Source organism: Sinohyriopsis cumingii, unplaced genomic scaffold, assembly GCF_028554795.1.
Source record: "Sinohyriopsis cumingii isolate HCF-2022 unplaced genomic scaffold, ASM2855479v2 utg000127l, whole genome shotgun sequence".
In the NCBI taxonomy this organism is placed as follows: Eukaryota; Metazoa; Mollusca; class Bivalvia; order Unionida; family Unionidae; genus Sinohyriopsis; species Sinohyriopsis cumingii.
Genome location: NW_028315871.1, coordinates 100679 through 127500, shown reverse-complemented (window position 1 = coordinate 127500; position 26822 = coordinate 100679). Strand labels below are relative to the sequence as shown.

At 32.9% G+C, this 26822-nt stretch overlaps 2 protein-coding genes across 2 annotated transcripts in view; both read right to left on the bottom strand.

Moving 5' to 3' along the window:
* Positions 1-2627: 2627 nt before the first annotated feature.
* Positions 2628-6954, bottom strand: LOC149774827 (uncharacterized). The gene is made up of 3 exons (XM_089944650.1): positions 6823-6954; positions 4775-5104; positions 2628-2950 (listed from the first exon to the last, which is right to left on the bottom strand). Exons 1-3 carry the CDS (start codon positions 6911-6913, stop codon positions 2628-2630), a joined length of 744 nt encoding a protein of 247 aa, XP_089800776.1. The 5' UTR covers positions 6914-6954.
* Positions 6955-6982: 28 nt separating this feature from the next.
* LOC149774825 (hemicentin-2-like) overlaps positions 6983-26822 on the bottom strand; it is an 83739-nt gene continuing 63899 nt past the window's right edge. Inside the window, exons 8-10 of the mRNA XM_089944696.1 lie at positions 22638-22919; positions 14611-14874; positions 6983-7119 (exon numbers count right to left, since the gene is read on the bottom strand). Of these exons, the coding sequence (XP_089800822.1) occupies positions 7010-7119; positions 14611-14874; positions 22638-22919 (656 nt within the window). The 3' untranslated portion in view covers positions 6983-7009. The remainder of the gene's footprint in view (positions 7120-14610; positions 14875-22637; positions 22920-26822) is intronic.

Genomic DNA, 26822 nt, shown 5'->3' with positions numbered 1-26822 from the left:
ATGTGATGTGAATTTTTATTTCTAACGTAGCTTTAACATTTTTTCAGTCATATTGCTATGATGTCTGCAATGTGGCAGTTTATAGTGATGTCTAGCACTGCGGCATCATGCCTCAGACATGTAGCATGATGTCCCACCCAGTCACATTATCCTGACACCAGGCCGACCAGTTCTAACACTAACCTCTTAATGCTGAACGCCAAGCAAGGCAGCTGTTAGTATCATTTTTTTAAGTCTCTGGTATGACTCAACCGGGGAGTGAACCCATGACCTCCCACATCCGAGGTGGACACTCTAACCACTAGGCCACCAGAGCAGTAAATATGTTCTGTGTACAAAATGATATAATAAAAGAAACTGAACAATGTATTAGTTTATCATGGTACCCTGTTGAGAGGTTACACTTCAACAATTTGAAACTAGCAATGTATTGCAAAACTGTATTCATATGTATTTATATTTATTCTTTACACTTTGTTTCCTTTCATTTATTCATAGATTTCAGAGGTCCCCACTGAAACTGAACAATCAATAGTGAGCAAAGCTGAAGTCTGTGTAATGAGTTCTCTTGAAAGCATGCATATATAGAATAAGAGAGGCTAAAAGTAAACCCCCAGCAGTTGGAAAATGGTATCACTTGAAATGCATGATTATTCTTCTAGTGTTTTTCATATACACCAATACAAAAAAGGAAGACATTAGATGTGTTCACCATTAAATATATATGTTGCTATGCTGGAAACCTATTATTTTTTGCAATGCTGATGTCCAGTATGGATGCAAGGAAGATAGAGTGTGTATTGGTATGAAACTGATGTTGCCGTCATGCTGATGACCAATTTTATTTCCATGTTACAAATGACTGCATCGAGTAAAGTACACTTCTTTTAAGGCAGATATCATACATTAACTACAGTTAAGAAGATTTATATATAAACATTGAATAACATATCAAACTTTGTGGTGGAAAAATGTATAGAATTGTTTTAAAGATTCTCAAGCATTTCAAGGTTTATCCTAAAATTTCCTTCTAAGATCTATCTAATTTGTACCAACACACATGCATGGTATTTATCCTCAACTGGTACTTTGATATTTATCTGAAGCAATAACAACCTCATATCTAACTTTTTATATATTAACTGTATGGCAAGATCATTTAATTCGGGAAAGGCAATATAATAAATGGCTCAGAATTGACCTAAAATTGGTAAAGTTCCTATCAGACAAGTAGTTTTCATGAGTTCAATAGTCCAATGGTAAGAAAAAGCTCTGTATCTGTCTTAAATTGTGTTTGTGGAAAGGTCTAGTAAAGATTCTAATTTCCAAGTCTACAGTGTATTTAAAATTGTGTTTTTGTAGACCAGGATGATACAGATAGCACCAAGTTTCTCTAGTTTTAACATCATTTATAAATTGATTAAACAAATTTGGACTAACATCTCCCGACAGCCGCCCCCCACACCCAAGCCACCATCATCTAAGCTTAAATAATGGTTTGTTTGCCCTTCACCATCCCTATCAACACAAGCTGTTCCTCAAATTAAACTTATGTTTTTTGCTCAGTCCTCTGGTTTGATTTTGTGAAGACATTAGCAACTAAAAGGAATTACAAGACACATAATGCTTAGTTGTAACACCTTACAAGAGCTCTGGTAACTGACCACTGTCATTACATATCATATTATATTAGTACATGATGTCATGTAAGCAACACTTCTTAAAGTATATTAGATACTCACAAAGATGAATAGCAGTTTAACAGTTTTGACCAATAGCACAGGGACATGTAAAGGAAGGATTAACAAAAACAATGAGAGGAAAGTTAGAGGATATATTTTATACATATTTATTGTTTAAATTGGTCTCCAGAATAACATAAAATAACTGTGAGCTGTCCTAATATGTATATAAATGTGATCATATAGGTGCATTTATTAAAATTTTAATTAAATATTCATTTAATGTTCTAAAATGCAATACTAAAAAGGTTTAACCAACATATATTCAATGATTTGTGCATATTTAATTTAATAAAAAAACATCCACATGAAAACTGTTGCCAGCTATGGACTTTTACAATAGTGGCCAGGTGCTAAACTGGGTAAACAAGCAGATTTTCTCCTGTCATAACAAATAACAAGTAGTAAAAATTGTTTTTCACACACACTGCTTTTGTAATTTAAAACTGATTTTCCAATATGTACATATTGTGGCATTTAAGAGATGACTTTCCAAAGAAATATGGATGTATGCGAATCCAAATCAAAAAAATGAAACCTATTGCTGAACTAGTTGTTGCTGAATGTCTGTATGACTGTCAAGTTCAAAGATTAAGTAAACTACAAAGTGACTGATTAGCAAAATATTAATGTGAATACAAAAGCAAAAGAAAGAAAAGCACCAAAAAATTCAATAAAACAATCGTGTTGCACCACATCATGTTTAACAAATTGTATTGAAAAGGTAAGTCAAACTGAAATTGACTGATGAATCTATTTGCAGAAGATATGGACACTTAAACTGAATTAATTGCATTTCAACATTACAGATTAAGTAATTGTCGAAATTAAAGTGTGAAGTATCTTCATATCTGAGTTATCAAAAGAATATTTTAAGATGACATACTAACCTCTCTCAATCTTAAGTGAAATGTTTCTTGTAAAGATGCTATTTCCTTTTGCATTCTTTGCATAAACTCTAAATTTGTACTGTCCATCTGGTAAACCTGGCATCTGTATTAAATGTGTTCCATTAAGAGAACGATTCATCAAACTGCTTTCATTAATCTCCAGTAAAGTGGTCCAATGTGCTTCTGGATTTTCATCAGGTTGGTATTCGAAAACAAAGGTCTGTGTGAGGCCCCCATTGAAGCCTTTCTCTATCTCAAATACTGGTAAGCCTTCTTTAAAGTGGCTGAAGCTAAACATCTTTGGAACTGATGGTGGCCCTGTGAAAATATGTTTACAACTAGATTTCTCTGTCAGCATGAACTCAGAAAAGAGTTTTACCTGACACCAGTGGATGTTTTATTGTTTATAATAATTTATTAGATAAAACATGATGGACCTGTGAAATATGTTTACAGCTAGGGTGGTTTTTGAGAAGGAACTTACAGTTTAAAGTGACGACAGTAGATGTATTTAATTTTGGTACTATATAAAGCACGACATAGGTCACAGAAACTCTACTTTGCTGTAGATATGCATTTATTTTCCAGAGTCAACTTGAAGTGTGGCTAAACCATATGTGTGAGAAATTGTAATAAGAACTTGATGGGGTTGTTTTTAACAATACTGACAAAAATATGGATTAAGCACACTTTGTTAATATTCAATTACACAAACTATCACAATAATATATCAACTCTGAAAAAATTAACAAAAGACCACTCTGATGCAAAATCTTGTCAAATTTCCCATCCCACTGCATATCAAACAAAGTGAATATGACCATCAGAGATAAGGTAAAATATGTTACAAAACTCCCATCCAATTATGGAAAACAAAGATAGCAGAAAGTAAATGGTAAGAACCTTAACATACATGTAACATTTTCAGTACAGACTGCATGCTTGTTAAGTCCATAACCATTTCAGCCGATACAGAACTGGAATTATTGGACAGCAAACAGGTTCCATACATTAATCATCTAATACAACACATAAATCAATTTTATATCCTCAGTCCAGCAGCAGCAATATAAATATATTTATATCAATTGAAAATCAGATGGTTTCTAATTTCATTTTTTATGAACAAATTTATTCAATGTCATACATGTTCTTTTTAATAGATTCATATTTTTGGAATATAAAACTTATTCATCACAATGTGTTCAAAAATAATAATTTAATTTCTTGGTGCAATTAAGAGGCCAAAGGGATATTTCAAGCTTGAAGGCATCTTCTGAAAACAATTAGCTTCCTTTATCTTTTTATTTAAAGTAAGGGCAGGCAACACATTCTTCTTTTTCAATAAGTGGTCATAATAAATAAAACATGAACTGGAAACTCAAGATAGCTGCCATATATTATCCACTTCCTTCTGATATACAAATGAGGTTCTGAGTTGTACATGGAGTAGTAAGTAAAGCAGGGGTGAATTTGCCCTCAGGCAAGATAATTAACTGTACTTACCTTCCTGACAATTAGTTGCAATAATATTCTGTTGAAAATCAATTTATACTTTTACCTTCCCTATATTAAAAAAAGATTTTATATTTTCCAAACATCTGTACTCAGACTCTAAAGTGTGCACCAAAATGGTCTTGTAATTATATCATGGCAGACAGTGACAAAGATAATGTCAGTGAAAGGATCTCTTTTTCCTGTGTTTTTTATGTTTGAAGTATAAAATGGTAAAGTAATAAATTACTACTAAAGTGTTTTGATATGTAGTAGATACCAATTTTATAAAGTCAGTTAATAAAAAATAATTGTGCCAATTTTCTATACCCATTTAAAATACCTCTTATGTTTCCAAAACAGCAGCTTCAAATGCCCAAATAAATTACACAAATACACTCTAATAATTCTATTTGAATGGGAGCAATATGGTGGACTAGGTAGAGAGTTTATAATATGTTCTTCTCAGCTGCTATATATCTTGACATTTTCTCATTGAGGTTTCCCTTTAAAGTGAGGTATATTTTACATACATAACAAAAATACAATTAATATACACTTGCATATGTTAAACCTATGCATTGATTAACATCTGTAAACTGTTCATTTGCACATTAAATATTTACTCACCATTACAAATTTAATTACCTGATGCTATAAAGCTGACATGCTTAAAAGTGTTGCCATGCTCATTGGATAGTTGAACTGTATAGTTGTCAAAGTCTTTATCTGTTAAATTTCTGAAATGAAGCACAGCAGCATATCCAGGTATCTTCACTTCCTTTGTCTCGAAGGTCATTATTACATCTGAGGTTAGGATGTAACTCACAGTCTCAGAGGTATTCAAAATGTCCACCAAATTTCTGGTGAACTTCATTTTTATGTCAGCAGAGCTGCTATAAAATGGAATTGTAATATTTGCAGAGCCATTACTTTCTCCTGTAAATGTTGACTCTATTTCACCAATAAATGGGGGTCCTGCAAACAATGAACTTACAGTCACACAAATATGTAAAGATGATTGAAAGTACCTATTATGTATCACATCAGGATAGAGGGTATAGTAATTGACTCTACATATCAATTAAGTTATGTTATTACAACAACATTTCACTGGAAATATTTGAAATATTTACAAATTTAAAAGCCTTCAAAACCAGCGATGAAATCTGTGATACAAAGGCAAGATCTAATTTAAATATGAATATTAAACCCGTTCCACTGAAAAGGGTGAAAATCGAATTTGATGAAGATTTTCAAATGATTAAGTAGACACAAATTGTCAAATGATTAAGTAGATACAAATTGTCAAATGATTAAGTAGACACAAATTAAATGCACCCAATATTTTTATGATATGCAAGTACAATAGTACTAAACAGTACAGAAAAACTAATGATGAACAGTAGTGAATTTTTTGACTCTCTAATCACTTAAAACCTGTTACTCCCACTGATCAAATCTTTATTGTATGCAGGGAAAAAAATGAAGCAAATTAAGAAGCCAAAATGGTTCAAAGTCTCTGTACAGGCTGATGTGCGGGAAATAGCATAATGGGGTTCGTACCATCATGTCAAGCCACAATTTCTACTACTTTTCCTGACAATTTCAAGGATTAATTTTGGTAAAGTATTTTATTTTTGTTACATTATAAATGTTACTTCTAACTCACCACAGTGACAATCAAAACATGACCTACAAGAGTGGTGGTGTCTAAGAATTACTACAACCATGAAAAACATAAGGAATACCGCTTCAATTTGTTTCTGTAGACCAATTTGAATTATGATCAATCCTTGGCGTTAATATAGATCATATCTCTGTCCTATGAACATCATCTTTGGTCATAAACATTTCTATACTATGTGAAGCAGTATGTTTAATATTTCTTCTAGACTCGGGGGAAAAGGGTTGATGTTAACTCGCCCACTTTAGTCATTTGTTTCATTCCATCTGAATCACTTTCAAGTTAAGAAGATACATGAAATTGTCTTGTCACCTTTAATATGTGATTTCAATCTCCCTTAGAAATTACTTTGATAAATTCATGAATGAATATTAACATTACCTGCTACAGTCACTTAAGGATTGACTGTTTATGTTTTTTTAAATTCAATGAAGTATGAACCAAAAAAATGAAGCAAACCATACTGCGGATAATATAAAATTTATACAGGTATGAACCCAAAATATTCAAAATGGCCTGGCCAATCAGATTGCTATAAATTGTAATAAAAAAATAAACATTTTCTTATTTATAGTTAATGAACAAGAATAGATACCTTTCTGCACAAACTAAGTCATGACTCTTTAGCTTTCGACCATACCAAAACACCTTCATCAGAGGAAGGATGTCTGGATTGGAGTCACATGATCAACTGTATGTTGATCATGTGACAAAATCTGTACAAATATGGAAGTTCCAACAAAGAATAGAGTTTATCACAATTTGAAAATGTTCAATAAACAATACTGAAAGTACTCGTCATGTTTCCTATACAGTACTAAGTAGTTCTCTCATCAGAGCATCAAAAGGTTAAACACATTTGGTTGTCAAAAGAGACACAGTGAACAGAATTACAATGGTCATCTTGTATTAAGTAAAATGCAGTTAATGTTCTATAAATTTTCATCATTTATAGGTTCACTGTATTTATTTTGTATTCCAAAATAGCATTGTTGATTCAAAAAGTTACCTTGAACAGATACATTAATATGGCCTGTCTGGTTAAGCTGATCATTCAAACCAATTATGGTATTGCTGACAGTACATATGTATGTGCCCATATCTTGAAACCGTACGATAGGTATTGGAAGGATTGAATAACTGGCTGTGTTTGTTCCATTTAACTGTCTGATCACTGTTTGACCAACCTTGTGGACTCACTGTTGAAATGTGTACTGAGGTGGTTCTCCCTGGGGAACACACGTTATATTTGCTGTAGAATTTACAACAGAAGATCCAAATAGACTGGTTGAAACATCTGGTGCATCTAGAAAAGAAGCATTATGTAGAAACCAAAAAAAGCCTACCGAGTTTGTTTCTTGAATACCTAGCAGACAATATGTGCTGCTGAAACTTTATTATTTCACTCAGGAAGTAAGTTTGTAAGGATAACTTTATCATGCACTTTTAATTTCTTTAGATGGCATCTTCTTGAATACTAGAAATAATACAAAAATTAATTGCAGTAGTTCTGAGCAAAGTATTTCTTGAAGAAAGGGACTCTTTTGTAAAATTATCAACTTAACTCTATATGTAATGCAAATACATGCAGAAAGAATTATTTTGTCATAAAGGGAGAATATAGTTATTTGGGATATACATAACATTACCCAAAGGAACGTTTCACATGGAAGCATGATAACTATATAAACCAACTTTCCCAGTGGTATATAATTAACATGCTTGCCAGTAAAATTACCACAAGTTATAATCCCAGCAATGTGAGCCTTCAATGGATCATTGTTATTTTCCACGTTTCAATTTTTTAAAAAGGTTTCTTTTATTTTTTCGTTCTATGAATTTTTCTTCTTCCATTGCATATTTTATATTCTGTCTTCTCTTTGATTCCACAGTTTTGTTGAATAACTAAAATATTCATCAACCCAAATATTTAAAATATACTGGAATACTGCAAGTTCAACTGGTTGCTTACATATGTCATTATTTAGATCAACTTTCTTTATTATTCCACACAAACTGTCATCTATCCAAAGATATGAAAATGTTTGATATAGACCCTGAAAGCAACATGTCTTTAAATACTGTAATTTGAATTTACATTTGTCACAATTTATCTAATTATCGTTTGTTATTTCCTTTTTCCTCAGTTAATTAGTACAAATCTTCTGCTTGTGACCATTTACATGACTGTGTGTGTGAGAGAGGAAAAGGCAAACAGACAGAAAAGGTTTAAGGTCTATAAGAAATAAAAATGTAGGCAACATGATGTTTTGGAGTCTATCCTTCATATCGTTGCCAGTATTCAGTTGCTGGATGTATATATATATATATATATATATATATATAAACTCAAAATATATATGTGTGCATGCATCCAAGTGGATCTTCCTCTGAGTCAATGGATGTGATGGTTTATGATAGTTGCTACGTTTTTTTAAATAAAGTTATAAATAAACAGTTTGACTGCTGGCCTCACCTCTAGTACAGAAATCTCTTTATACTCACATAAACAGCCTCTGAACTTGTGTGTGTGTGTGTGTGTGTACATGCACATGCTCAGACATGTATAAAACATACACATGAACATAGCTAAGTTCTTGTCACGCATTAAAAACATTTTTGACATTTGTTACACCTGAAATGCTGCTGATCTTCTTATTTAAGTATTCAATCTAATAAAAAGTAGTGTACATTTTCAAGGTTTGGTTCTATGCTTGCATAGCTTATGAGAAGACATGTTACCATGCCATCTCCAAATTCAATGCCATATGACATAGTTGATTTGAAGTACACTGTACAAGGGGTTTAGAATACAAGATCTACATAATATAAAGAGAAATTACTATGGTTTGGGGTGTTCACAGTAGAACATCCTTATGTTTCAAATCATTTAACATGAAATTTAAAATCTTATGGAAAAAGATGAAATAATATGGCATGAATTTATCCACAACAAAATTAAGACATGTTTCCTGAACTTATTAATATATGGGGACTCAGTGGATAAAAATTCTGTATTTAAGAAGAAAAAAAAGACTTACTGAGATAATGATCTCATTGATCATGCCACAGTAATGTTGTTGATGATATAACCAATGAAAGAGGAAGCACTGTGCAATGGAACATATGAACATATGAATCTGTTTCATTATCAATGTTTCCTTCCATCCATTCCAACGACCAATTTAATGAAGAAAAAAAAACCTGGTTCATGTTGACAATAAATGAATCCAAAGCCTGATATTATATATTGATGAAGTTATGAAACTGAACTTTATATGTTGAACAAGAGCCTTTCACACTGTACTCTCTCTCTCTCTCTCTCTCTCATGAACTTTGCTATATATATATCTAATTTGCAGATAAATCATTATAATAAATAAAACTTTTTCTCTGATTATTAATAATACTGAGTAAGTGTTTCCCCAAAAAGATAAATACTTGGTATATTTAATGTGCAAAGTGTACATGCACTGCATTTTTGTGAAGAAAATGAGTAAGAAATGTGTAAATTATGAACCGTTTAGTAGAATAATGGTAGATTGTGTTGGTCCCTTACCTAAGACAAAGTCTGGTAACCAGTACTTGGTGACCATAATGTGTGTATCAACAAGATTCCCAGAGGCAATTCATTTGAGGAATATCAAAATGAAAACAATAATAAAAGCTTTTGATACAGTTTTTTAAATCCATTTGGCCTTCCCAATTCTTTCCAATCTGATCAATTGTCAACCTTTATGTCTGATATTTTCAAGCAAGTTTAATGCTTCAATCTGGCGATCAGCAATTCAAGTCAAAAATGAAATTTTGCTTTGACAGAACTACAATGGAGAATTATTTTTAGTCTGGTGATAGAGTTCAGTCTCTTTTGCTCATTCTTCAAACTTGTCTTCAGATTAGGTATTACGGCCCTTACAAAGTTAAGAAGAAAATGAATGAGTTAAATTATAGTTATACTACTCCTGGGATGTAAATAAATTAAAGGAGTACCAGTATGTTGAGAAAGATAGTCAGGTTAATCAAGCAATTAATTTAGTTGTACCTGTCTCACTCAGTGAGGATTTAAGCAAAGGAATGCAATTGGACTATACTGATTTTGGAGTAACAAATCTTCAGAATTCAGAAATTATGAATAATCTGGACCATAAACTTTCACATTTGTAACAAGAAAGGAATGAACTTAAACAGTCATTACTTGAATATAAGCACTTATTTTCAGATGTTCCTAGAAGAGCAAACAAAATCAACCATGACTTTGAAATTGAAAATTCCACACCTGTGAAACAAAACCTGTATAGGATGAACCCTCTCAAACAGGAATACTTGAAAAAAGAAATTCAGTATTTGCCCTCTTTTTTTTACTTTGCACTTTGTGTTCTAGGGAAATAAATTATTTGTTACATTTTACAAAAGCTTGTTGTCTTCACTCTTTTCTTTTTTAAGAGCATAGACTCATAACAGTTATACCAGAGATATATATTTAAGGCTGATCAAATTATGAAGCCACATAGAAATGAGAACAATTAGAAGAAATAAAATTAAAGCCTTAGTGAACACATGGCGTAGCATTGACAGATGTTCTTTTACAGCTTATGCATAATGCAGTATAATACAAACAAATAAAATATATGAATCAGAAGAAATTCCACTTATGTGAAGCTAGAGCTAAACTGATATACACAAACTAGAGGCTATTTATTCTATCCTATAGAAGAAACTCAATCATATCTATCAGAATTGTGTTTTGTATAATTGTAGGTATTTACATTCAAATTGCTAAACAACAAATATATGATGAATGTACAGTGAAAATAAGCTGCTGCTACCATGTGGATAAAAAAATTTTAAGAGCACTTATAAACTGGACCATCCTTTTTTCTATCCTGTGTGCACAGATCATGCTTACCTTCAGACATTTTGTCTTTGGATTCTTGCTGCTTTAAATTAAGTCCACAACAGTTGTTTTAATTAGGTCCACGGTTTGCTCAAGCGACTTTAAAATTGTATTTAGTTTCAAAAGATTCAATGCCATTAAATGGTTATGGATATAATTTCAGGAATTTTGAATTGTTAGTTTAAATGCTGAACCTTGTCTAAATACACATTTTGAATGTGATCTTTGACGACAATATATTTTATCTGTATTCATGCCAACGTCTTAGAAATCATAATTAGATCAAAATGTAAAAGGTTAGCAACTAAACTAAACCAAAATAATATTCACTGGACAGATGGGAACAGTTTTGTAGTATTTGTCATGTGATATAAAGCATTTACTGTTACCGAATGAAAATGTATCTGATTCAAATGAAAATAATACACACAAACTTTTCTCTGCCAATAATAGTTAAGAAATTATGACTTTTCATTGCTTTCACCTGTCCATTTGATACTATTTATTTGAGCTGTTGGCAAATGAAAATTAAAGCAGTGTGTATTTAGTAGAGTCTGCATACAAACAGCAAGTCTATAGTAAAGTTCTTCAGAAAATGTGTTGTATTAACACGTATATTTGGTTTGGAAGTAATAAAGTTTGTAATTCGGATAGTGCTATGCATATTTCATTATGTGAGATCATATCAAGTAAAGAATTTAAACGTGACGGGGTGAATGCCAAAATTTTCAAACAATAAATCACAGTATTTCTCGCATTCTTTATTTTAATCACAGATCATATAGACCATGCAATCATGTTACACCCTATTTCACCCAATGATACATATGATTTCCTTTTCCTTTTTTGTGTACTTAAAAGCAGGATCTCCCTCTCCCTTAGCCATGGTTACTGACATCATCGTACCATTAAGTACTGTTATATTTTGAAAGGATTCTACATATTCTTTGGAGATTCTTGGCCAGAAAGGTATCTTTCAGCTTTTCCAATACTTGTATGTCAATGCATTTTAAAGGGCAAGCCACTTAATATTAAAAGACACTGTGTTAAAAGTACAAATAAACATTCAGTCTTCTGTAGCTCAGCCGAGAGGCAAGTTCTGTGCTATCGTGTGGATATACATTATTACATAATGATATTGCTGCAACATTTTGATGGTGACAATAAAACCTAATCTTTATTCAACTAGCAAAGTTATGGACATCCACAATAACCACTATACCCAGTTCATGATGGTCAGTAATGTGGATGGATTTATTTCCACCATATTCTGCAATGTGAATACTTTACTTATGATAATGTGTACATATCTGTGCTGTTTTTCTTATCGAACATGGCTGAAGGTAGTAATCCACTTGATGTATTTGCCACATACAAAGTATTCTTATCTAACAAATAAAGCAAGCTTCTTGCTCAACTAGAATTCATACATATTAGTGAGATCCATATTTTTAAGACATCCACCATGATGACCATTCTAAGAACGAATTTTCATCATTTTCATCTAGGAACAACTTGACACCATAAGAACTTTTCTGATGAAAACACCATGTCCACATTTAAGCAGATTAGGAACAACAATATATATATATATATATAAGCTAGTCACCATAGTGGCTACATTAGACATCAGATCATTACTGATTCAGTTTAGGACCATAAAGATCTTATCAGATGTCATTTGGTGAAAACCCCTTGCTGACCTCATGTTCTTATTTGGAAGAGAAACAATAACAAGATTTTCAAGATGTCTGCAACAGTGGCTCTAATGGATATCAGATACATACCATTTCCATTGTGGCAGCCATATTAGACACCATATCCATTGCACTTTCATTAAGGACCAACCTGACATCATACAAAGTCTTTACATGAAATACCATCTCTATTTGAATTTCTTTTCAGATGGAGTATCAACATGTCATACATTATTTACTGACCAGAGAGAATCCAACTATCATTTTTGTTTAATAATTTTGTATTCCCTTTGAACAGTTCTTTTTTCCTTGGCTACTTTTATTTGTTTGGCCTCTGGTGACATCAGGGCATCCAAATATCCCTATGTTTACTTTGGTAATCCGAAGAACATGTGGCATCAGACATCACATAGATGCAGATGAGTCTTTACTTGAAGTAATAAGCATCGTTGAAATACAGATTAAAATATGAGTTATTCAATTTCTCATATCACAGTTATTGTATTTCACTTGGTTTTTTATGAGCTTTTTTAATATAAAAATATATAATTTGTAGATTACATTTCTCCTCATGCCTAAATATCTAACTGGCCAGATGGACTGCTACTCGACTTTTGCACGTCTTTTGCACCAGCCTGCTGTGAAATTGACTGGCATTGGATCAGTTGGCCAGTAGCAATTATGCATGATGGATGAATGTGTGTTTAAATTTCATAGCAATCCTCCATGGAGTTTGGGAGTAGCGATAAAAAACATGTGCTAATCGAGAGATTATAGATGAGAGATGACTGATGAAAGACCATCATACAAGCTCTTCTTTTCTATGATCTGTAGAGCTAAAAAGCTAATGACAGGGGTCATATTCAGCTCTCAACCAGAAATGCTGAACTAAGACATAAATTGTGGACTCGTCTGATAAAAGAAAGACTAAAAAATGCCACGTGCCACAAATATGATACTTGATTTCTTCTTTTTTCAGCACTTTTCAGGGAACTTAACCCAGCTGAGCAAGAATTAAATAACTCTAAGTAGACAAAATGAACTCTAGAAAAGCAACAATCAGTACAAACATTATCTTTATCAAAAAGTTGTTCCCATTAATGCACACAATTAAATAATTACACGAGAAGGTAGATAAGCTGGAGTCCACACTGCGGAAATCACAGGTGAATGATAGTGTTTCAGGTCCTGGTCATGGAGATAATGGACATAATAACACATTATATCGCAGTTCATATAGGGGAGCTTAATATGGCCAGGGTAGAGGTAATTTGGGCAAGATCAATTTAAAAGAGTGTCTCTTATTTGAAGATAATATTCTAATCTATTCATGTACTTCTGAAGTAGAACATTTATCACAAATGGAAGCTGTTTGTAATCACTTGAAACAAATTGATCTAAAACTGAAACCATGAAGATGAAGGTTTCTCATTGATCATGTCTCGAAGAAGGTTATTCACACAGAAAAATATTACAGCTTTTATTTTTGGCCCTGTTACCAAGAACATTAAAATTTTGTGACACCAGGATTTATGGGTTATTACAGACAGTTTCTACATGCTGGTAAAACTCCTTATTGACCTATTGGTGGAACATTCCACAAATAAGATGACAAGAATGGCTCTGGAATGATACATGCCAAAATGTGTGGAAAATGTGTAATCCTCAAACATTTACCTATGCTGATTTTACCAAGTCTTTAAATCTCCAAACAGCTCTATCAAGAAATGGGTTGGATGATGTTCTTTACCAGGAACAAGATAGAAAAACACATGCAATAAGTTATGCAAGTTGGGGTCTGTCTGAATGAACCTACCTTGAATGTTTGGCACTTAAGTGGGCAATTTGAGAAAAACTTCATGATTATTTTTAACAGTAATACATCTGAAGTTCAATGGTGGTAATTTGTAATTATATACTGCAGAGCAATATCATGGAGCAAGCATGAATGGGAACAGGTCACCCGCTATGAAGAATGGAGAAATGAAAACAAGAGTGAGGTGTACTGTACTTAAAAAAATTAGTAACAATAGATGGTAGAGAATTCAAGCCATTGTGTTTGAACAAAAATAAAGAACACAAGGATGAATGGGCTACATTGTAACATGATATGCTTTGCCTTATAACAGATGTACAAAAGCTTTCGTATAATGCTTACATGAAAATATAACTCATCAACTGCCATTTCAAAAGGTAAAATACTCACATTCTACAGTGACAACAACTGATTTTTCCCTGTGAAGTGGAACAGCACCATAATTTGTGCTGTTACTGCTGGCTTTACATGTATATGATCCTGTGTTGTTTCTTCTTATATTGGAAAAATAAAGGATGCTGTCGGAGGGATTTCCAATGACCCATTCCACTATAGGATTGGGATTCCCTGTACCTGTGCAGTTTATTCTTAATGAATTCATCTCCTTTACCCTAACTTGCTGCTCTGCTGGGTTCAGGATGACTATAGGTGTATCTGTAATAAAAAAACAATTGTTAATATCCCTGCCACTCAGTTCTGATCAATATCCCTTCCTGAAAATAAATTAAGTCATTCCCATTACTGCCATGTTAATGTTTATAATTTGGAGGAGGTCAAACCTGCACAAATTTTTCATACGTACCAACCCAATAAGAAGGTTTTACAATAATAACACAACAATGTCTGGTGCAAGCCATGTCTTGACAAAAAATTATGTTATCCAGAATTAAATAACTCACCACTAAAAAGCTTTCAGAAGTCTCCAATAGCCATTTCAAAAAATAATTATCATATAGAAACAAAATCCAGAATAATGTGTTCTTAAAATATCTTGTGCATTTTCTAACTAAAATTTTGTATTTTTTTATTTTATTCACTGTTTTAAATTGACATAACTTTTATGTAATAATATGTCGCCATTCATGACTTAAAACACAATTAAATCACACAATTACTTGCATAATGTGACAGAGCATAAAAGATTTAAATAATAATACATGAACTTAAACTAAAAAATTGTTTGATGACAGAGATTGATAATCCTTTTTATTTCTGCGGGTTTTTTCTTTAAAATTTTGTTTTAAAAATACGCTTCAGAAGCCACTATATAGGTTCAACTTTATAATCGTGATCTTCTTTGATGAAAGACAGGGTCATTGAGTAACACTGGTGTGGCAGTCAGAATTACAAGCATAGTTCATGCACTGGTCTTTACCCTGGATGACACTACAGCACAGGCAATATGAAAGGCATGCATCTAGTTCCTATACTTACTCATATATACAATACACAATTAACCTTTTGGGACACCTTGTGGGCAAGTGAAGCAAAGAACTCAACTTTACTTGTCTGCTGCCATCTCACCTCTGTGCCCATGGGTTTGTGTCTCAGGCTCAACTAATGTGGGTATGTGAGAAAACTACCAGTAGCTTCAAGTGAGCCAGTGGTTCTTACCAGGTTTCCCTGGGTTCTCCCTGCAGCCATTTTACTGGCCACCATATATAGCCCAATGTGTGCAGAGAAAGGGCTTCAAACCCAAAACTAAAAGTCTAGTGAACCTGTTGAGTGTCAACTATTAAAATATATAATATATATCAGAGATGCATCAAATATATAACAGAAATGTATTTGTTATGTATATCTATAGTGTGTGTTTAACTTTTGTCCATGATTGATAACTGGACATTCTGGATTATTTCATTGTGACACATCTAGACTGTGGCACATTAGGTCATCCAATACTACTGGCACATCAGCATATTAAGTACTGGAATTCATTTGGTACACCCTGAAATTTTGAACTTGTGATAATACTTTTTGATCAATTGGGATTTGGTTCATTATACTGTAAGCTGTATTAACAATTTTATTTTGTATTATGGTAAATAAATTATTTGTTTAAATTTACTAAAATTGTTGGATTTTTTCTGTTATTGTGTTTAAAACCATAGAGTTGCAACACATCCAATCATCCAAAATTTCATAAGTCAACAAACACCACCAAAAAAATAATGTTTTAGCAAAAATGTTGAATAATGTCACTAACATATCAAATAGTATTGGTCACATATAGATCTTTTATAATAGGGTTATAGTGCTTATCATGATGGAAACCCACACCAAAGGTCATGATTCTAGGTAGATAAGTATCCATATTGGATTATATGTGTGTACTCGTGAGCTAATTCAGACATTGAATCAAAGTCAGAAATAGAGGAAATCAAGGTGAGGTTCTTTTCTTATAGTGATGCATATCATCGTCAATTTCATAATTCTAGCATGAACAGTGCCTGAGAAATAAACATCAAACACAAAATTTAACCCCAGCCAGTGAAGCATAAATTATAGACCATACTGACCTCCTATTTATTGAGTATAATGCTAAGATGTATCCCATCAAAAAGTTGCAAAATTAAAGAATACTATATACATGAAAAAGATACGGTCATGAGTCAAATGCACAATTTTAATCTCAGGCAGAAAAATGTGAAATGGATGTCACAGTAACGTTTTTTTTTTTATATGGATGTGGTACTACAAAAGATTATACAATCATCTAGTTTAATCATTTAAGCATGCACAATTGGTCGAAATTTAACCCATTTCACTGAACCATGAAATGTAGGTTATAATGACCTACTTTTGAGAATATGAAGTAGTACTTATCAAGAAGCATCTGTTCATCAAGTTTTGCTTCCATTTATAACAATATGCATGCAGGATTATAAAACTAATATACTGATGATTTAAAGGCAAAACTTTAACTTATGTCAGTAACATGTTAAATGTAGGTCACAATGACCTTTTCTTGCAAGGACGTGGTACTAACATACATGCATACAATCAAGATGTTTTATTATTCTAGCATGAAATGTACTTGATACTCAACCCAACTCAGCAAAATGTAAAATATGGGTCACAGTAACTAACTATTGAGAAGACTGTCATACTTGAGATGCTATTTTTATCAAATTTCATGATTCTAGACATAACTGTATGCACACAGAGCTCAAAAACGTATCTTGTCATGAGTTAAAATAAAATGCAAAGTAAGCCACTAAAATTGTTAATGAAGGCCAGATTTAGCTTTTTCTGTCTTATGGCTATGATACTTATAGATACAATTACAATTGTCAAACTTATTGAGCCAAGCATGAAAAGAGCTTGAAAATTAATTAAGCACCTAACTTAATCAAAGTTAGTGTAAGACAAAATATGGGTCACTTACTTACTTTTTAGATATGGGATAAGTAGTTCACAAGGTGTATTGCCTTCTGGCTAAAAGGAAACATGTTAATGGGGTCTAAATTTTATGGGGTACTGGATATCATTTGCCATTATTTAAAAGACCATCATGCCTGGATGCCTACATATGTCTACCAGTATCTGATAAGTCATTTTAAGATTGTTCTAATTCGAGTAATTCGAGTTAGGATGACGGTTTTTCTGATTCACACCATTTGTAAATACTGATAATTCTTTACTGGCTTGTTGTCTTCAATTAAATTTGTTAAAATTCGGTCATGTGGCTTTTGTGAAGTTATTTTAAAGTTTATCCAGTTTCAGTAGGTAATAGTGGCCATGTTGGACTGTACCGAATGCAACTTTCTTATTAAATAATGTTTCTCCTAGAAAAGTTTTCCACTCACATTAACGATAGGAATGTAAGCCCTATTACTTATGAACCATTTGAAGAGCAGCAGAACTGGAGGTGATGTGGTTTATGTCTGGAAAGATGAACTAATTATATTTTCCTTACTGCTTTACATTTCTGAGTGAATCCAGTGAAAGCCATGCAGATACTTGTCCAAAAAATTTTCTGATTTCAACTGCTTCTGTTAGCCACTTGTGGGAATGAATTTATCAGATCCAGAGTTTGTCGCTGAGGAACAAAGACTCATATATAAAACTCTAGATGGTTAGCTGTGCATGCCATCTGATGGCCTTCATGATATCTTTGATAGAGATATGATGGACAAGGCAAGGCCTTCAGGAATTGCTCTCATCTCAATAGCAGAGAGTTTCAGGAGGTGACTCTGTTCTAGTGATATGTCAGAATATGCGAAGCATATTACTCACTTCGACCACGATGAGAGGGCTTGAGGGCCTATGTTCTCTTTCCAGCTTTATCTGGGAAAAAGAGGCATCCTTGAGCTCCACAAACTGTCTCAGACAGCTTCAGAGAGAGTCTAAGCAAATGTGTCAGGTCCTGTTTGAAAGCCTGTTGGGTTGTATCAAAACAGGAAAGAGGTATATGATAACATTTTTAAAGCAGACTTACAGCAATCAAATCCGGGCAACAAAACTGGGTTGCATTATAAGGGCCATCAAGCCACCTAATGAAAACTGAAGGTAGGCTGGGTCAACAGAGAGGGCATGTAATTCTTTTACTCTGAATTGATTGGGATGGCAGTAGCAAACACTTTGATTCTGGGTATTCTGATTAACAATACAAATGAAAATGGTCTTGAACGTGGGGTGATTAGCACACCCCAGGAGACGGGAGGGTTTGCTTCTACATTTAAACAGTCGTTATTTTCCCATACCTTTCATACAAAACTCAAAGGCCTTCATACTAAGATGCATTCAATAAAATTTGGAATGTTTAGAGAAGGCATTTTAAGGTTTTCTTTCATTTAGTAATGAAGTCTAATGAGCAATATTCTGACAAATCTGGTACGGTTAAAACTTTGGTAAAAATTTTGCAGTTTCTAAGAAAGAAGTCCTTTAAGGTTTTTATATTTTTTTAATGGCTTCAACATTTGATGATGGGTCTGTATCATGTATATCCAAGTGAAAGTCCCTAATGCCAGGATGCTTGCTCTCGTATTTACTCAGTTATGTTTAGCAGGTTTTGATAAGTCCCTTCAAGGTGTTCTGTTTTAGAAATGGTAGCCACAGTTGAATCAGTATTATTCATACAAACTTAAAACATTTTGTGCCATAAATGCTTCTTGTCAAATTTGGTGAAGTTATGGCAGCAGCTTTTGATGAAAGTAATTTAAGGTTTTCTTGATACCATTACTAACTCCACCTTATGGCAGATCAGCATCATTTACTGAAATCACAGAAGGTGTTCATGCCAGAATCAGTCAAAATCAGTCTCATTATGTTGACCGGTCACAGCCTGAAGAATTTGTTCAAAGTTGTTTGCATTTTGTCTTTGAAGGTATTGTTTGTATCAAACTGTAAGGTTTGCATTCCATAATGTTTCCATCAAGTCTGGTTGAAATTGTCCAATGCTTTGTTTGTTGAGGGGGTGGGGTGAAAGTGAGGAGGGATATATATATACAGCATTTGAAAAGGCAAGTGAATAATGTAGTCGTGAAATTTAATAATGTTTTATAATAAATAACTGGTAGCCTTCTGTGGTTTATATTTAAGATGCCTATTACTTTCACTAGCTTTTACAACAATAATAGGGAGTTTAGAGAATTAAAATTATACTTTTCTACAGTATGAAATTGATGACATCTACATCATCGATTTGTTGATAAAAAATTTATAAAGACAATTAGTAACATAATCATGCCATTGTTATCAGATATAGAGCTAGACAGTAAAAGACTACATGAATCACTTTGACTCTTTTAAATGGGAGAAGGAAGCATGAGAGGGCTTGTTGTTGTTGTTGTTGTAGGGTTTAACGCCATTTTTCAGCACAAGATAGGCCATATATGGCGGCCAGTATAACTGGTGGAGGAAGAACCCTGGAAAACCCAGGAAAGAACCACCGACCCACGAGAAGCTACTGGCAGCATGAGAGGGCTGACTGCACCACCAATAATGACTTTAGATCTGGGGATGATTATATGTTATGTACTTCAAATACTATACTGTATGTACTGTGCAATTTAATGTAAGCATACATATTCTAAGTATTAACAACTATGAAGCAAATTCAGTTTTAAGAACTCCTTTATATTCAATATTTACTATGCTTATACAGACACTCTTACAACTTGTAAAGTGTTTCTTCCTGATCAATTCAATATATGATCATTTTGGAGTTCACAATGCAAGATTCTTTAGCAAAAAGAAATGTGACGTGCATCTTATTTACATGGTTAAGAAATAATTAGCATTCAAACTGACTGACTGATTTAAATTACTGAAATCTTTTACACTCCCTAGCGGCAATCTGGCTCAAAATCTAAACATGTCATCTATACATATATACAAACAAGTGTATCCGATTGTATATGTCTACCTCACTTGGCTTTGCTCAATCATGCTAATATGGTTCATGTAAAATAAATCCAAGTACATAATATTCTGTACATTAATGAAACCTCCCCCAACAGTTTGAAAACCAAATCAGCTCATGTAAATATGAACAGAAATGTGCCAACCCAGTTTTAATTGTCAACCTTATGTTCCTTTTACTTTTATGTGCTCAAAAGTTGTTTTGTTTTAAAGATGTCCAACTCATTCAACTATGTGCACATATCATCTAAAGAAAATCACTTTATAGGGTATGAAAAGCCTAATCAATTAATCTACTTATCACCATAACAAATTCTAAAAAATTGCATAGATCCAAGTTAAATATTTCTTGTACCATTATGGAGAAATAGATTTAAAGCATGTGTTGAACTGTGGATGTGTGGGCATACTGGTGTACAGGCATATGGATCTATATACTTCATTATGCACTACAGCAGAACAATGTCTTTTCATTGATTTTTTGTTTCATGCCAGATCTATTTTTCCTTTAATTAATAGTTTCTACACTCATTAGAAGATATCTTGTTGACTTCATGAAGACAATTTCATTATACAAAAGGATGGCATAATATCTCTGCAGGAGCTAAAATAATCTAAATAAACATAAGGAACTGGCTTCCTTAAAGTTTTTAATTATATGTGTACTGTTTGAAAACTATTTGAGAAGTTCTATTAATATGACATAATGGATTAGGTGCCACCTAATTATGTCTTACGCTCAACTAAATAGTGATTATGCTTTCTTGGTATATTAAACAAATAAAAAGAAAGCAATATGAATTTGTGTTTGTCATTTTCCTTATTATCTCTCTGGTCCCACTCATCATATAAATTTGAGAATATTTTTTACAAAAGAAGATTAGTCTACTTTGTAAGTGTAGATTAACTGTTCATTTATCTATCATTTCCATGTACTTTTCTTATTTCCGATTTAGAGCAACTGTATGAGATACAATTCCAAGGAAAGAGATCGGCTTCAATTTGAAGATGTCTCACAGATTCATTATATTTTCTTGTAAGTTAGTGAGCGGACAATTCTATACTTTCAACAAATGCTGCAAAATGTTAAGCAAAACTGGCTTTATCAACGTTGCTCGTGAATGTTATGTGACTGAAATATTTTACAGGAGATGTTTTGTTTTTTTAAACTTCGGAATATGTCAGATCAGAAAAATGGCAAATTAATAGTGCTTTACGTATTTAAAAAGTAGACAGAGCAAGTCAATTTGAGCATATTGTCATGCTCATTGCATAATTTGTGGAATGTATTGTATGACCATTCAGCGAAAGTGTTACATGTGGTTCAATTACAGTAATGGTTGTATATAAAAATGTATCAGTTTGTTTTGTGTTGTATTCTGGTATATGGATGTAGCCAACTTGTGAGAAGAATCTTAACTGGCTGCAGATCCAGGTTTGTAGCAAAAATAAATTCAAGTCTTTCTTAGAGTTTCCTGTAATTATGGCATGTAATATATAGATCAAACTATGTATGTTCCGATTATGCTTTTACCTGCCTATATTAGTAATAATTATGCTTATACCTCAATGGATGTTTGCATGCATGCCATAACCATGAGAGTCTTTTAAACATTTAAAGTTAAAAACTAAACACTATTAGAAATATTTACATTTAAACATTATACTGTTCATTAGAAGCAGAAAGATGCTTCTTGTAGATACAAGTACATCACTGAAAAGCTGAGGTTATATTGTTTGTGAGAAAACATTCTGCCCTGCCCTTATAAACTAGTATACCAGTCGTCATTTTTGAAAGTCTCTGAGTCTTTCCAAAAGTGTTCAAAAAACTGTTATTAGGAATTTTTCTGACTCAAGGAAACACTATAAGTATACAATATATGTACCTCTTCATATTTTATAGGACATAAGAAATTAGCGAATACAACAATTTACAAAATCTGTTATTCTTAAGTTTTCCTGCACCATGGAAACCATTATAGGGAAAACATATATATGTACTTTTTATATTTGGCGGGACATAAGAAATTAGCAAATACAATTGTTCTTACATTTCACATGAATAATGTCTGTTGGAGACACCAGATTCATTCCCTTTACTTCAGTAAAATTATTCTGCAGCTTGCATGCTACAGCTTTCTGATCATCCTGGTCAGTGAGATCACTGATTACTAAGTGTTCATCATTGTTTATCATGCCTCTGTGGTTCATCCATATTACTGAAGCCCTTGGATTTCCACGATCGGCTGTAACACATTCAAGAATACCAGTTCTGTTCTCAAGCCAGGGAAAGTTAATTCCAAATGGTTTTACAGATGGTATGGAGGGCATATCTGAAAAACCAAAGTACAATAAAGCTTCAAACATGATTTTTGTCTAAAGTGCTGATGGCTGCAGGATGTAATGGTAGATATATAATAATGACAAAAAAACAATAACATTTTTGTGGAGCCCACCTTCAATTTTTTTAGATTAATCAAAATATTTCAACACTAAGGATAATCTAGGGTGTGGACAGAGGTAAGGACATACACAAGTTTACATCACAAAAAATGAAGCAAAACATTAACAACATAAACCAAGGTGGAGCCTACCTTTGATGTCATTTTTTTAAAATGAATCTATTCAACACTGAGGATACTAAATGGTGTGGGCAGCAGTATTTATGAAGGCATGGACATCAACAAGCTTACAAAATAATCCAAACAACACATGTCTGTTAAGAACTGGCATAATTTAACAACCCTTCATTTGAGTTGAAATCTCAAACTTTGTTTGCAATGTAATATGGGACCAAAGCAAACTTAATCTTGTTTCATGTGGTCTTCATCCATAAAACCCTTCAAAATCTATTGAGTATAAACAAAATATACAATGTAATCAAACTATCCTCATCTGTTCAATAAGTTAAATCCCAAAAATATTAGTTAACATAAATGGAATCTGAGATTCCAGGGCAAATTTTTAGTCCGAGGAGTACTGCAACGTAAATTAAACAAAAACAAATCAACTTGACTAAGAGATTTCTGATGAATCAACTTGACTAAGAGATTTCTGATGACAAGTACAAGCAAAGTCTAGTTTCCATCAAGTCCTTCATTACTTGAGTGGGAACAGGATCCTAAAACAAGAATAAACTTCTAAGCAAAAGAGTAACTCAGACAAAATTTGACAAAAACAGTTACAAATTACTCTTTCCTGGGATATATCCAATTTAATACTTAAAAGTAAATTTGGTCTCAGTCCATGTAGTGCTTCAAATGTTAATGAGTAAATGAAAATTTTAATTGTAAGTCAAACATCAGCAAAAACTAAAAACAATTTAACAAGGAACACTTTTTGGAGTAAAATACATTCCATACACATAGATAATCTGATTGTAAAATGTTAGACAATTTCATTATGTCATAAATTCATCACTCCCCATGCAAAATAATGCTGATCACTGCTTTCAAGGGTTTTAGCAATAAAAGTGCAAATATTTCATTTTTATGAGGATAAAGTCAGAGAAGAATTGTTTCCCCGTGAATATTAAGACTGGCAACAAATCACATCATTTGGCAGTTACAACGTGTTTGAAGTGCAAACTCTTCCATGGCTACAATAAGGGCATTGGTTTGAGAACCTGATTGATAATCATGTTAGTATCATCAAAGAAATATTTAACACCAAATATTAGATGGTTTTTTCTCAAATATATTACCTGTTCCAAATATATTAAAATAATGTGTAGAAAGTGAAAGAGTTTCATCCCCTTAGAAATGTCTCACAGAAGCTGAATAATCATATCAGGATACCATTCCACAGCTTCATATATTCCATGCAGGGCATAATATTTCTCAAACATTGTGTTACTAACAACTACCCTAACCTTTGAGCAGATATGTACCAGAAACACATCAGTCCTTGGGTTAATTCCTTTGAGGCTGAATGGATAATCCAAACTAATCCATGAAGAATCAGCCTGGACAGAAATGTGTCCCCTCAGTACTTGATTCATAAGAACAAATGAAATCACCTTCTTATAATAAAGATTTATTATTATTATTATTATTTGTATTAGTATTATTACTGGGTCAGCACTTTTCAGACACCATTAGGTTCAAAACATCGAAATATCATTTTATCATTTCACCCCTTGACTCAACATTTTTTCCATGCCCAAATTGATACAAGATGTGACAAACTGATACAAAATGACACCTGCACTATACAAGTTACTGTAACCTTTAGCAGTCATGAGTAATCATTAGTCATCATTTTATCCTAACAGGATCTCAGGCCACTGAACAAATACATAATAATAAAGAAGATATTCCAGATTAGTTACCAATATTTGACTGTTATCGGTATTATTCTAGCTGTTAATAGTGACAGTTGGCCAGAACAATAATCCCAGTATTTTGGATATTTGATCACAGAGAATGTCAACAGCACTATTCTGTTGTTTATCTTCCCATGGCTAACTGGACCTGGACCAGTTCATGCCCTTGGATAAGGCACACATTTTAAACTAATTAAAATCCCTTATCTCTAACCCTTATTAAAACAAATGCAGAGTGGGAGAGTGGGCAGTTATGCAGCTTGTCTCAGTACTGTAAGCAACACTGGTTTTTGTTTTTATTTATATTTTAGTTTTATTTTTACATACAGTTGTGGGACCCCTATTTGTTGTTTGTGTGTCCTTTGAACCTGAATGTAACAATGACCTAAGTACTTCACTGATTTTCTCGTGGGTCGGTGGTTCTTTCCGGGGTTTTCCCAGGTTCTTCCTCCACCATTAATACTGGCCGCCATGTATAGCCTATCCTGTGCTGAAAAATGGCATTAAACCCTACAACAACAACAACAACAACTTTACTGATTACTTAATGACTTTTACAGAACATTTTTCTCTTGCTTCGCATCTTGTTTACTTGAATATGAAGGCAATACTTCCAGTGTGTCATGCAAGTGAAATTTGTTACGTTCAGCTCTGATTGGATATTACTGTTTGTTAAAGTTTGGGGTAAAACAATTACCACCAATCAGAACTAAAGGTAAAGGACACGCCAGAAGTAATGACATCCAAACCTGATCAATATAGCTACAAAGCAAGAGATTAACTTCACACAGTAGTAACTATAAAATAATCTGTAAACTACTTAAATCATACAAAGGGAACAAATATGGAATGTCTACTTTACACTGGCATTTGTAATCAGTATCTACTTGTGTCAACAGATTTAAAAATATTGCTACAGAATCAGCAAAGAGGCAGATTCCCAACCTCACAACTGTTACATGTATCTATATTACGTCTGTTAATTTTTATGATACTAGATTGAAAGGGTCAACAATATAAAGCTTCTAGATAGTGGGTTTCTACTTTGGGATAAGGTTATTTTGTACGAGTAAACCTGTTCTTGTGGCCTTTTTGATTTGGAAGCTGTAGAAAAAATCATGCTGATGAATTGGATGGAATATGCTCAGGTCATCGGTCTACCTTTTGGAAGACCAGGTGACCTAATTTCTGCTTGGTTAGCTGCTAAATGACCTTGGTGATTAGAATATTCTGGACATAATTATTCAACCCTTGTTCTGGTTTTGAAACTGCATCATAGTTTTACATATATTGAAAAGATTTAATTTATCTCAATTATTCATTGCAATTACATGGTTCCGATAATTGTTTTGATTAAGTACCTGTTTTATTATTAATTGAATTAATTTAATGACATTTTGGATTATTTCATTGTGATATATTGAAATTGTTAGCAAATCAAAATATTCCAGAATAATGGCACATCACTAACATCATAGACCGGACTTCTTTCAGAACACAACTGGAACTCATTTGGAATACTCTATGCTTTCAGAATTGTAACCATACTGCAAGTTAATTTTCATTTTTCACTTTGTATCCCAGGAAAATTAAATTACTTGAATTAAAAATGTGTTGGTTTTCACAGTTTTCTGTCACTTGGTTTAATACCATAGAGTCATAACACACCATATAGCAGCCTTGTTTATTTTTAGAAGGGCAGTAGATGTTGTCAATAATTTCCTTTCTTACTAACAGAAATGACTGACTGTGGCCATGACAGTTGTTTTGCATCTGCAGGATGCAGAATCTGTATTCTTAATGCTAGTCATCCAGGTTTCACACTCAAATGTGTTCTAAACCCAATTTCTTTGCATGAAGAAATTGTTCTATTTCTTTTGAAGGTAACACCATCATGCCTTCCAAATACAAG

Excerpts from the sequence above, each read along its gene's own strand:
- LOC149774827 (XM_089944650.1), bottom strand. The coding sequence starts at position 6,913 with ATGGGCACATACATATGTACTGTCAGCAATACCATAATTGGTTTGAAT. Across the intron at positions 5,105-6,822 it reads TATTAATGTATCTGTTCAAG|GACCCCCATTTATTGGTGAA; the intron begins GTAACTTTTTGA and ends CATTGTTTGCAG. Across the intron at positions 2,951-4,774 it reads TGTCAGCTTTATAGCATCAG|GGCCACCATCAGTTCCAAAG; the intron begins GTAATTAAATTT and ends ATATTTTCACAG.